The following is a 12,913-nucleotide window of genomic DNA, read 5'->3' as shown; positions in this document are numbered from 1 at the left end:
GACGAAGACTACATCTGTAACCTTGAAGAAGCTGAGATGGTCAGACCAGGGGAACACATCACCATCCTCACTTACTCGCGGATGAGGTACCATGTGATGCAGGCAGCAAAAACTCTGGTGAACAAAGGGTATGACCCTGAGGTTATCGACATCAGGTCGCTAAAACCATTCGACCTCCACACGATCGGAAACTCAGTAAAGAAAACACACCGGGTTTTGATCGTGGAGGAGTGTATGAGAACCGGCGGGATTGGGGCAAGTCTTACAGCTGCCATCAACGAGAACTTTCATGACTACTTAGACGCTCCGGTAATGTGTTTGTCTTCTCAGGACGTTCCTACACCTTACGCTGGTACATTAGAGGAGTGGACCGTGGTTCAACCAGCTCAGATCGTGACCGCTGTTGAGCAGCTTTGCCAGTGAATTCATACTAATCTGGTGAACCATTATTTATCATTTACATCTCTGTCTTTCTCTTTAGTTTAGCTTTTTAAAGAATTTGTTTAAGTGGAATTGGTTTTGTTGAAGTTTTATCTCCTTTGTTGTGTATTGGAATATTTGTTTTGTAACTCAGAATGTTTTGGACCTTTGGTTGTTAATTTACTTCCCACTTTTGTTTTGTTAAACCTTTAGCATTTTTCTTTACACTAATTAGATTCCAAACAAAGAGCTTTATATTCATGGTGCTAACTAGTAACTACAACAAAATTTAAAAACATTAGAATTCTCTTTACACTTTATATAAACACTTTTTTTTTTTTTTTTTTTTCAAAATTNAAATTTATATAAACACATACACAACTCATTTCTCTATGAATCCAAACAAAGATTTTATTACAATGACCCCATGTTAAAAAAAGATAAAACCAAAACCTTCTAGTACCAATAACCAACCAATTTACAAGAATGAAAAGTAAAAGAAACCCCTAGAGAAAGCTTTTGCATTCCAAAAAGGGTTCTACTAAAAAGAACCCCACCAAAAAAAGATAAAAACAACCGTTTACAAAAATTATAAAAAGACAAACATTGATGTTGTGTTTCTTATATATATTACCACTTGGCTGATTTACATTTAGCAGCTCTTCCTGTATCGTTCAAGAAGGAACCAAAAGTCTTGATGACTTCTTCGTAGGTTGGCCTTTTGTAATCCACTGCTTGTTCTACCACTTCTTCCGGTTTTGCCCATTTCCACTCCGCAAACTCTGAATCCGCTTCGTTGTTTGCTAGATTGATCTCTCTTTCGTCCTCATCGTTTCTCAGTCTCACTAAAAACCTGTGTGGCATTCATTAAGTTTTAAGAACAATGAGCCATATTCTCTCTCTTCTTTGGAGAAACTAGGCAGTATCGAAGACTAACCATTTCTGAGCTTGACCATGCCATTCACCGCCCCAGAGTCGGTTAACTTTTGCTTTTACGGCAGGTGGGAAATCATATGTCAACCAATTTGAGACCTGTTTAAGACATTGAAGAACAAAAAAATTTGTAAAAATTCTCTGATTCATATTGGTTCTAGCATTGTATCAAGCGTTTGAATAAGTGACCTCAGAGACGATTTCAGCTGAAACAACCCCAGTTTCTTCTTGTAACTCTCTCATGGCTGCTGACATTGGATCCTCCCCATCTTCAATGCCTCCCTGTAATTAATATACTCGGTTTAGTGACCTTTTAAAACTCAGAATACTCAAGGTTTTACCATAACCACAAAGCAGAGATAACAGTTTCAGTTCGTCGGTCTAGTAACATATTTTCAAGATTCTTTATCAAATTCTTGATCATCTACGTTTAATCTAAGCAGCATAAGTATAACATCAACAATGTTTTTGTAGAGTGACGAAGGACAAAAATTTCAAAGAGAGTGAGCAACACACACCTGTGGCATCTGCCATGCTCCAGGAACATTCAATCTCGAAGCTACAAATATCTGTGAATCATAATTATGGTCAATCAACTCAGTTACTAATACAAGTGACAAAAAAAAAAGTAATTAATCAGAGGAGCTTAAATAAATGATGAAATGTTTACCAGATTATCCGAGTTGATTAGACAAACACCAACATTGGGACGGTAACCAGGAGGTAGATTCTCCATTTTGCTGAAAGTAAAATTTACCACTTAATAACTTCATCTAACATGGAAAATTATTACATCATGATGTTTATGTTTTCTACAGTACTCTTTGGTTTATTTATAAGCAGATCACAAAATCTTGACAAATTCTGCTAAATCATCTTTATTGGCTGAACTTGGATCGAAGAAAACATACTAGAAACAAACAAGCCTGTTTCAATATCTAGTCACTAATCAAACATAGAGACAAAAATATCAAAAAATGTTTTCAAATCTAGAGAATAATCATAAACTAAAGTGAAGAGAGAAAAGAGTCAAGAAACATAAACAGAGTTGGTAAATTTCCAGTAATTCAAAACGCAAACAAACTCATATATATATAGAAACAAATCAAGAACATACAGATCTGAGAAACAAGAACGAAAAAAAAAACCGAACAAAGGAACAAACCTTGTTTATTTTTTTTCTTTCTGGTAGCTTTGACTTTTGCAAAAGCAAGAGAAACAAAAAAAGTGTTTTAACCCAACGAAGCAGCAACGAAGAACATGTGTGTATGTGTTTTCAAACACAAAACCACACGTATATAATCTTTTTACATTAATATATATACACACACACACAGAATTGGATTCGGTCTTAAAAACGCTGACGTTTCGTTCATCATCAGCTCCGACTATTTGGCATCTTATCCTAACTGTTTGTATTGGGCCGGGCCCACCGACGACTTATTTTAACATCAAAATCCAGCTGCCACGTGTATAAACATAATGTCAAATTAGTTTTGGTTTTTGGTGTAATTTTGATGATAAAACGTTTTAATTTACAGTTTTCTTTGTTTTATATATGACCCTGGTTGTAATTTCAAATTAGTTGACAAAAAAATAAATACAGTTTAAGTTTGTTAACTTCTCATGTAAAATTTAGTTGACTTTTTTGATAAGAAGAGAAATATTAATTTCTAAATTAGAAAATATGTATTTGCTATAAAAAATTATTAGAAAAGTTGTATTTGACGGGAGGAAAAAAGTGTGATGTCATTGACACTTTGTGATAAGGACAAGCACACAAAAAAAAAAGAATTACATTAGCAAGTTGGCAAAAAGAAAGAATGATTTGGGAAAATAATTATAGGGTAATGATATGAAAAAAGATGGCGCACGTTAATGAGATGAGGTGGAAAGTAAAGTAAGTTAGCACACCATCACGAAATGTGTAAAAAGAAAGAAAAAACAGGCGTACGATAAGAGAGGAAAAAGGTGGTGAGATGGATGGAGTCAATGAGTGGACAGAGAGACGAACGTGCGGTGGTGGGGAAGCCATTGGAGTTGACTTAATAGTGAATTTAATCATTATTTTAACTTTGTATTTTTTTGTCATTATTATTTACGACAAAAAACAGTTATTATTATAATTTGTCTTTGCACTCAATCACGGATCAATGAATAAAGAAAGCTGCCACCATCTCTTTATCTCTTTTCTTTTGTTTTATCGGATTTATTTGATCGTAATCAAACAAAAGAACACGTATCTTGAAGTTACCTTACTACTTTTTCCACGAGCAGTCAAAAATATGTTTATTGATTTTTTTTAAGTGAATATTACTTCAACTGAATTTTAAGAGTCGATTTGTAAAATATTGTTTGAAAAAAGAAGATAAACGGTGAAGTGACCTTAGTGCAGTGGCAGGAGGTAAGTCCATTTGTAGAAGGCACCATCACACCCGGGATCGAGTCCCGGCTCCTACGAATGTAGGAATTTGGCTAATGGGCCGGCCAGTTGTGGCCCAATGGTTGACAAAAAAAAAAAATNGATAAACGAAACCGATAATTTAATATATCGGATTTGATTGTAAAAATAAAATAAAAAATAATATTTTCAAAAATGTTTTTTATTATTATTCCAAAATAAGTTTTATAGAATATCAAACTACAGCAACAACCATCATGTTGGTGAGTCAAAAGTTATTACAATAAACATGAAAACAAAGCAATTTTAGATTACAAAGCAGTCATATTATAACTATTGGATGATGGGGAATAAGCTCAACTCCATATCATGCACAACAAGACCAAATATTCAATGAAGATCATTGAACTTGGTCTTAAAGTATACATCATAAACTTTAGATATGAAAGTATCTTACTTATCCCCCATTATCATCAAAAAGATTGCAGTCAAAGGTCTTCATGAATTTCTTCTGTGACCTTTTTTCATCATCTGTTAACCAGACCATAACACCAAAAGGTGTATCAAAAACATCTACTTTCTTGATCTGAAAAGTGAAAATTATTTACCTAAGCCAAACAAAAAAACCTAAATCAAAAAGTGATATCTCAGAGACTGATCTTTCTCTAAGATTAGAAGTTTTATTCGGTTTTTATGGAGATTCATACTCAATCGGATAAAACCTTATTCTGGGATCCTTTCTGCGTTGGCGAGTGTTTCTTTTTGTTTTTAATTGTACTTGCTTCCCTTTCCTACCTTTAGAACACTCTCCACTTTCAAATTTAGCTTTTGCTTTCCCTCTTTCAGCTTCTCTAGCTTTTGATGAGACTCCTAAAAAGTTTGAACTCTTTCAAGAATGTTTCATATTTTCAAATTTTCATAAATACCATCTTCTAGTGTCAAACTTTCCATTCGTTATTCCTCCAAAAGGACTTGTGGTAAACTGGTAATCATGTTGAATCCAATCTTAAGTGGATGCTTTAACTATCGTTGGTGTGTGTTTTTAACCCCAAAAAAAAAAAAAACTATCATTGGTGTGAGACTGTGAGAGAGACCAAAAGGATAAAGAATATATAATACGACCACTTGAGGTAAAATACGAACTAGAATTAAAACTAGGTTTGCCAAAAATTCAACATTAACAAGAAAATCTGATACTTTAATCTTGATTTCTTCTGTTCGCACTACAACAATATATTAAATTTCGGATAAAATACCGCACACGTCAGTTATTATCATACTCCAATTCTGATTATCAAACACAAGTCATTTCAGTGAATTCGCACATATCCATTAAAAGATATTCAAGACTATAAATTTCATCACGGTCCATCCATTTTTTGTATATAAGTTAGTGGTTCGTTTTTGTTTTGTTTCACTGAAAAGAGTTTCTTTTGGAGTTAAGAGCCAAAAAGATTTATGTTACATACAAATTAGGCTATAAATTTTTATTTTCTCGTTTGATCATTTGAAGATTGACTTATTTAATTCCATTACAAATGATTATCTTAAATTCATCACCATTTAAAGGTATTTTAATCACTGCAAGTTGGTATATAATTTTTAATTATCATCTCTACCAAAAAAGTGTTGAAGCATCGACTGGAAATGATAATGTTTGGAGGTATGATCTTGAGACATGATGAGAACATGTTTATTCAGCTTTAAAGATATTGGGCCCCCAAAGGCCCATTAAACACATCACATGTTGGCATTAAGGACATGCCTCCCTCCCTAAGTCTTTCAAAGTTAATGTTACTTTGCTTCTTGCCCGTCATATGTGACTCAACTTGTTCAGTTTTATCATTTAATGATATGAATCTTAAACTATTCTACCTAATAAATAACTTTTGGGACATGAATTTTGGTAAATTATTCAGACATAGTATATATATGCGAGAGGTTTCTAATTAATTACTGTAGTAGTCACTTTATGGGATTGGTGTGTAACACTCGTCTTGAAAGTTGAAACTACCTCGATATACAAACTGCCGTGGAAACTAATTTCCCACATTAATTAGTCCGTCTCTAGATTGTGCGGTAATGTACTATTTATATAGTTTCTGATCTACAAAATATTGACTAATTAAAAAAGGTTAAGTATCCAAGTCTCTTATGTGCAGTACTTTGGTTTTATACGTGTTTTGTATACGTAAAAAGGAGGTCTCACTTGTGAGATAGATTTATCCAAATTAGGAAGACTTTTTAATTTGGAAAAACTTTGAGCTTTGTCACTGGCTTTGCAAAAGAAAACATTTGTTCTAGGTCAGGCGTTTGGCTAAGTCTTACACGAGTGAGTGTTTTTGAATTTTGAATCGTATTCCGTTTGCAATGTCTGGAGTTCAGGTTGGTTCCGATAATTAGATAGTAATAAAATACCTGATGATACAAATCCGGTTTGAATATCTTTAACCAAACATATCGAAAATACCTGAATTTAATCGAATGAGAAAGGAATAATGAAGGATTGCATATATTTTCAAAACCCCTAATATACTCGAAAAATACTAGATTTAGTGACATAGTTACCGATAATGCTATAGTTTTCTTTTTATTGACAAAACCGATAATACTATAGTTAACATTTGATTTATACAATAAAACTAGGGATCATCTAACAAAAATACAGTATATAGTATATATACTGTATATAGTATTAATTTATATAATATTAAAAACATATTTATTTATACATAGATTATAGAATTATTATTTTGTTTCATTTATCAGTTTTTATACTGAATAATTTTAAAATAAAATTTTATTAATAAATATTAATTCATCAAATATTAATTTAGAAGTTTTAGTGTACCATGTAATCTCTGAAGTTTGAACTGATATCTTTAGCCAAATGACTGTTTGACTAAAGACTATAATCTATCTACACGAAAAAGATCACAAAAGATTAGTATAATATATCGATGGTCAATTCAGGTTTACATGTATTATACATGATGTATATCAACATACGTTTGTGGTCAATTTCAGTTTACATGCATGTCGACATACTTTTCTTTAACACCATATACATATATATATATATATATACATTTTTTATACTCCCTTTGTTGTTACATAATAAATAATAATTTAGTAATTCTTATAATTGCTACTGTTATTTTTACTTATGGTTGACAAAATTATGTAATGTATTACGAAATAATGTGTAATATAAATTCTAATAACAAAACGGAAGAAAAATCTAAAATTTTATGATAAATATATAGAAAGATGAAGTTACGTTGCTATATAAAGTTTGAGACCTCGCATTTAGTTTCCCTGCCACGAGAACACATCCCATGCGTCACATATATGAGTTTGTATTCGATTTGTAAAATTATATAATAGTAAGATTGTTGATATGTATGACCTTAAAATGTACACGTATCGCTGGTACATATATATGAAACCCTAGCTCATATTAAAAATGTATTATATGTGTCAATGTGTGTCTCTTCTTCGTTCATAGAAGACAGTAATAGCTCTACAGCCCGACCTTTTCGCAAGGGCCAAACCGCAAAATCTTTCGTATCTTTATTTTTAATTTTTTGTTGTTATATTTTCTGACATATTGCTTTACAAACAAATGAGTATTCTCTGTCAACAACGTATGTCTAGAAGTCTGTCGACCTACGAAATTTGTTGGATACTTTAACAAAACTAAAAACTGTGGAATAATCATTTATCATGTGTGCAAACTACTAAATTACACAACAAAAAAACACCTAAATTACTGAATCGAATTGATATGTTTTAACTTTTGGAGTTCGATCTAAAGAACAATACTGGTCCGGATTTGTAGTATAGTATGTAAATAATTTATACTAGAATTAATTATGGCACTATATATGGTGTTGATCAAATTCCTAACCTTATTGCGAACATTTTATGGTTATTATTCCGAAATGAGAAACACAGTGTTACATTGGATGTTTGAGACATTTAATAACTGCATTGTTAGCTTTTGTTTGGTGCGTTTTATCTCTCCGTAAATAGTTTATACATTTTTGTGTCGTGTTGATTCAGGAGAAACTCAAGTTCCCAGGACACAGGAAGTCTAGATTCATCTGCTGCTTCTCCTCTTGATTCGTGGCAAATTTCTCCAGTGTCACGTGTCCTCTCGTCTACTTACATAGAGACAAAGATTTCGTTCAACGACTAATTAAGTATTATAATTATTAAATTAAATGCTATAGAGTCACAATGGGAGCTCGAAGAGTCAAGCAAAGTAGTATATGGGTCGTTTACATAGACATAGACCTATAGTCCTCTTTAGTCCAGGTACAAAGAGAAGAACCCTATGGAGCCTGAGGTCGAACAAGCTGTTGCCACGTTCACTGACACGTGCTACATCCACAGGCCGAAGTATTAAATCTGTTGTGTTTATATTTATTATAATGTAGGATCAATCTCACTGTTGTTTACGAGCTCATTGATGAATGTAGTCTTGTGTATATATGCAGTGCATGCATGAGACATTCCATTGCTCAATGTATTGTGTTTGCTCCATCATTTTCCACGTAAGACGAAAAAAAAAAATTAAGACAAATATAATAGCTATGTTTTAAAACTATCAACTCTTTTAACCTTAATTTTCCATTGGTCTCGGAATTTTTCAGTTATGAATTATGATGATAGCCGACTAATTTTTACAGTTTTAACTTCTAACTATACTGATCGAACAATATTTTAATATTTGATTTGTCTATAAGTGCTTTTTCGCGAATTTTTTTACATGTATAGTATCACTTTTAAATTCTAATACATCTCCGACCAAAAAAAAAGGTTCTAATACATCTCGTCCCTAAATTTACGTGAAATGTCACTAAAATAACATATTAGTCATCTTTATAAATAAATAAATAAATAAATAAATAAAAGACAAAGTAACCGTAAATGCTACTACAAAGTTAACATTATGAAATTAAATTTGTTTATTGTTATTATCTTTTTTATTTGTCAACCTACGAAATTTATCTTTTATTCTCTCTATATCATAAAAGATGATTTTCTATACTTTTATCTTGTATTATAAAGATTAATTTTATATAAATTTTAATCAATTAATGCTAAAAATTGTAAATTTCAAAAATCAATAAATGAGAATTTAAAAGTTTGATGGATTACTATTGGTTAATAATTATAAGAATATGTTATTATAAATAGAAATAATATTTTTTTTAAATATTAATGTTAAAATCCTAAAACATCATTTATTATGATATTGAGGAGGGAGTAATACAAAAAGTAAAAAAAAACAAAAATATTTGTAATTTAGGAGGGAGTGTGTGATTTTCACAAGTCCATGAAATTACGGAGGAAGCTGACGCCACCAACATATAAACACACTCCCGTTGTGACCTTTTTTTATCCAAACACAACGACCCTAATTAAAAACATTATGACTTTTTTTTTTTGGGTTAAAGAACATTATTATGACTTTTTAGTATTCTAGTATTATATACTACGATAAAATTGTTAACGAGACAGGAGTCAAAGAAAGAGACACATCTGCCACTAAATATGGACTATGTTGGTCCGAGACAACAGACTCTGTCTTCACTTCGACGTCATGTGTTATACTTATCTCCCGATATCTTTGGCGTACAGAGTAAATGCGGCTTTTTTTAGCACTGTTCATACTACGTGACTATAAAATTTGTACATAACTAATTAGATATATTGTACATAACTAATTAGATATAAAATTTAACAAAGAATTGTTCCAGTAACTAGCATGTAAAATTGGTAGCTAGATATCTTCGATTTGTCTTCATATATTCAGTTCAGCAAAACCAACTAGATATATTGTAATAGATACTTTGAGATTAGTACGAGCTTCAAATCAAAGTTGGTATACTAAATTTTAGTACTGTTCATACTACGTGACTATAAAATTTGTACATAACTAAATTTTAGTATCTATTTCACCTAATCTTAAGTTTGTAGGACTTATCTCGTCTTTTGGGAGGTTAAATATAGGAGTTATCTATATCAATATATCATGATGATCATTCGTAACTATGTAAATCAATTTAGTATACAAACTTGAAGACAGCTTTCTTGAGTGGTTATATGGTATGGTACCACAACAATAAAATTAATTGACCACCCGTCGAGTTATTTTTTTTTTTCCTTCAACATTATCGTACAACATCATGACTAAGAATCTTGCAAGAAAAGACATTTCCAATGTCTCAAATCCAAGCAAAGGTGGGATCGCCTTCTTCATTCATTGGATCATGATCCTATCATCATGTTCTTAATTACATCTACGTTATTTGAAAAGGAAACATTACAAACTCGATGGGATAAGTTTATAACATAAATAATCTCCAAGCCATATTATGTTTAACTGTGAACTTAATGTTGGTTGGGTGACTAAATGCCAGCATCGATCCGAAGACAAACATGTGGTTTAATTGAAATTTACTCGGCACATAGTTAAACAGTAAAAGCGGGACTTTACACAGTATGAAAAAGCATACGCCATGAAGTCATGAACTATGAAGTTCGTCACTAAAAAATAAATCTTTATTGCATCATTTGCATGAGTGGTTCAATTAATCAATCGAGGGTACTGTTTTTTCGTGACCATCCCTCCCATCATCTTTCACGAGTTTATCCAATTAAAATTGATTTTCTACTTTCTCTCCGTTTAGAAATATATCAAGTAGTTTCAAGAGTTTTGACCCCAAAAAAATTAAGAAAGTCAAGTAGTTCAAGAGAAGCTCTACGAGTTATATAATAAAACTACATATCATCTAATTTACAAATTTTCAGTTCTAATTCATTTTCGGCAACCAAAATTTCCTAAGCATTTGTAATAAAAATAATTATTTATGGCACATCCAAATTTGTCGCTGTCTTTTGGAAGATTCTCTGTTCTTAATTATACTATTACAAATGAATCGGATAATGAATAATTTGTCGAAAAAAAAACCTAAGAGAAAGAAGAAGATAACAATTTATGTCACATGGACGGCGTTTTGTTCTTGGAAAATGATTTAAAAAAAAAAAAAAAAAGCTTAAAACAGCATCCAGTTGACAGCCGATATTTTAGAATGCTTCCTTAGATCCTTCCTTAATTACATTTTTTGCTGAAACAGATCCGATAGAAAAGAATTCAAGCTACCCTCGCTAGCATGACAGTCAATAGACTTTTACTTGGTTCGGTCTCTATTGGGATATTTATCTTTCTTTTTTCTTATAAGTACGGGAGGTGAGCCATATTTATCGTACTATGCAAAATTCATGCTAGCGAGGGATAAATATGCTAAAACGTGGTATTATCTAGTTTGTTTACTTGGACAAACATCATATTGCGATCGATTTTCTTAATGTTCACCATCTCTATTTCTATATAGTGTAAATACTTTTTGCTATTGAGTGATTTGAGGCTATTACAAAAACGAAAAAAAAAAAATGACGAAAATAAAAGAAACCGTTCCTACTTCCAAAAGCACATTTGTTTTGTAACGATGTACTTACAAAGAGGACAATTTATTGTTTTGTTTATAAGAAAAAACAAAACACAGTTTGGACAGGGACAATTGAAAGTTCATCTTTTAATCAAAAGGTGACCAATGAGTTATTTATGGTCCTTACTCACAAAATGGTCGGCACAAACTGTCCCCGCATTGAGCTTTTAGACAGCTATTTTGATTGCCTTACTCGACAAGTCGTTATACTTATGGTGATTTTTGCAACAATCTGCCTTTTCATTAATGATTTTTGTTTTGAGGGTCAATGAGACATGTATCTTCATTTTGTAATATTTTTAAAAATTATAGTGTCTTCAATTTTTAAAATACTAATGGCAAGAATCCATGACTTGATATGTGCCATAGATGGTGGCTCGTTGAATGATTTTTTTTTTTCGAAGAACGTAATAAGATGCAAAAAAAAAAAGATTGAAGGATGCAGCAGCCGTTTTTTAAGTCGATTTTGGTTTTTTGATTTTTTGAAAATTTTTTTTTTTTCCATTTGAAACAACCGTTTTTTTTTTTTTTTTTTTTACTAGTGGTTTCGTATCCACTAACAATCTAGCAACAATCAACAACAGTGGATAACCAAAACAGTTCCAATAAACCAATAAAAATTCTAACATTAACAATCCAATAACCAACAAAACAATACTCCAAAACTAACAAAGAAATAACCAAGTTCCAACATCCTACAATGTTCTATCAACTCAATTCTAACAATCTAACAATGGCTAGACCACAATCAATCAAGCCTCTAGAACATCCTCCTCCTCATCGCCCTGATTCCACGATCACACTTTGCCTTTACCTGCACCACAAACACATATTGAGATGCATGAGTATTATTAAAAATACACAGTGAGGCTATCCTCCCATCTATTGTGCTATACACACAAGCAACTGAGATTCTATTGTTAAGTTGAACCAACAAACAGAATCAACACATCAAACAAGCAACTCACAAACGGTTAAAAGTGGTGTCGATCGACACTAACACAACCTGGTGTCGACCGACACCAGATTGGTGTTGATCGACGATAGCACAAAAGGGTGTCGCCCGACACCACACTGGTGTCGATCGACACTGACTCTGCAGACACGATCTGCACAAATCCGAACGTCGAACCTCCGTTTCAAATCACCACGAAACCGTCTCAAACTCTCCCAATCGCCTCAGGAACCTATGGGAATCACTAAAACAACAAACCCAAGCAAGCAAACACCACAAATAGACAAGGAATCCAAGCAAGCAAACACCACAAATAGACAAGGAACAACCAAACACAAGAGATCTCAGGCTTAGATCAGCCATGGTCAAACACTCACCTCTTTTACAGGAAGATTTGAATAAGAAACGGTGGAACCAACACCTTAGGAAGCTTCTCCTTCGTTCCCAATAACAACTCTCCCTTCCACAGCCACAGATCCCTCCAAAACACCAACGACAAGACAAAAATCTCTCAAGAACACTCTCAAAGGCTCTCCAACACTTTCTCTCCTTTTCCCTATTTTTCTCTCTCAACGGCGACAAAACAAAACAACCTCAAACCCTTAATTCGTCACTTCTCCTCTTATATACTTGGTTTAGGGATTTCCAATTGAACCAAACCGAACCAAACAGCAATTAAAACAA

General features: G+C 32.4%; 2 protein-coding genes across 3 annotated transcripts in view; one reads left to right on the top strand and one right to left on the bottom strand.

The window, feature by feature from the left end:
* LOC104777038 (pyruvate dehydrogenase E1 component subunit beta-2, chloroplastic) overlaps positions 1-628 on the top strand; it is a gene marked incomplete in the record, with an annotated part of 4,871 nt that extends 4,243 nt beyond the window's left edge. The window contains 1 exon segment of the mRNA XM_019243732.1: positions 13-628. Coding sequence (XP_019099277.1) covers positions 13-423 — 411 coding nt within the window.
* Positions 857-2,639, bottom strand: LOC104777037 (nudix hydrolase 25). 2 transcript variants are annotated; one of them, XM_010501224.1, is made up of 6 exons: positions 2,519-2,639; positions 2,024-2,093; positions 1,872-1,922; positions 1,543-1,635; positions 1,358-1,452; positions 857-1,273 (listed from the first exon to the last, which is right to left on the bottom strand). In XM_010501224.1, exons 2-6 carry the CDS (start codon positions 2,087-2,089, stop codon positions 1,051-1,053), a joined length of 528 nt encoding a protein of 175 aa, XP_010499526.1. In that variant the 5' UTR covers positions 2,090-2,093; positions 2,519-2,639; the 3' UTR covers positions 857-1,050. The 2 variants fall into 2 exon arrangements, with proteins under 2 accessions (XP_010499526.1, XP_019097307.1); XM_019241762.1 differs by lacking the exon at positions 2,519-2,639 and adding an exon at positions 2,471-2,490.

The sequence above is a fragment of the Camelina sativa genome, chromosome 3 (assembly GCF_000633955.1).
Source record: "Camelina sativa cultivar DH55 chromosome 3, Cs, whole genome shotgun sequence".
Lineage (NCBI taxonomy): Eukaryota > Viridiplantae > Streptophyta > Magnoliopsida > Brassicales > Brassicaceae > Camelina > Camelina sativa.
The sequence above is the reverse complement of the archived record's forward strand: the minus strand, read 5'-3'. Positions and strand labels throughout refer to the sequence as shown.

What these genes read in the sequence shown, in the direction of transcription:
- LOC104777037 (XM_010501224.1), bottom strand. Translation starts at nt 2,089, where the DNA reads ATGGAGAATCTACCTCCTGGTTACCGTCCCAATGTTGGTGTTTGTCTA. An exon ending in TAATCAACTCGGATAATCTG is followed by an intron (nt 1,923 to 2,023) that starts GTAAACATTTCA and finishes TATGATTCACAG; the next exon opens with ATATTTGTAGCTTCGAGATT. An exon ending in CATGGTCAAGCTCAGAAATG is followed by an intron (nt 1,274 to 1,357) that starts GTTAGTCTTCGA and finishes AATGCCACACAG; the next exon opens with GTTTTTAGTGAGACTGAGAA.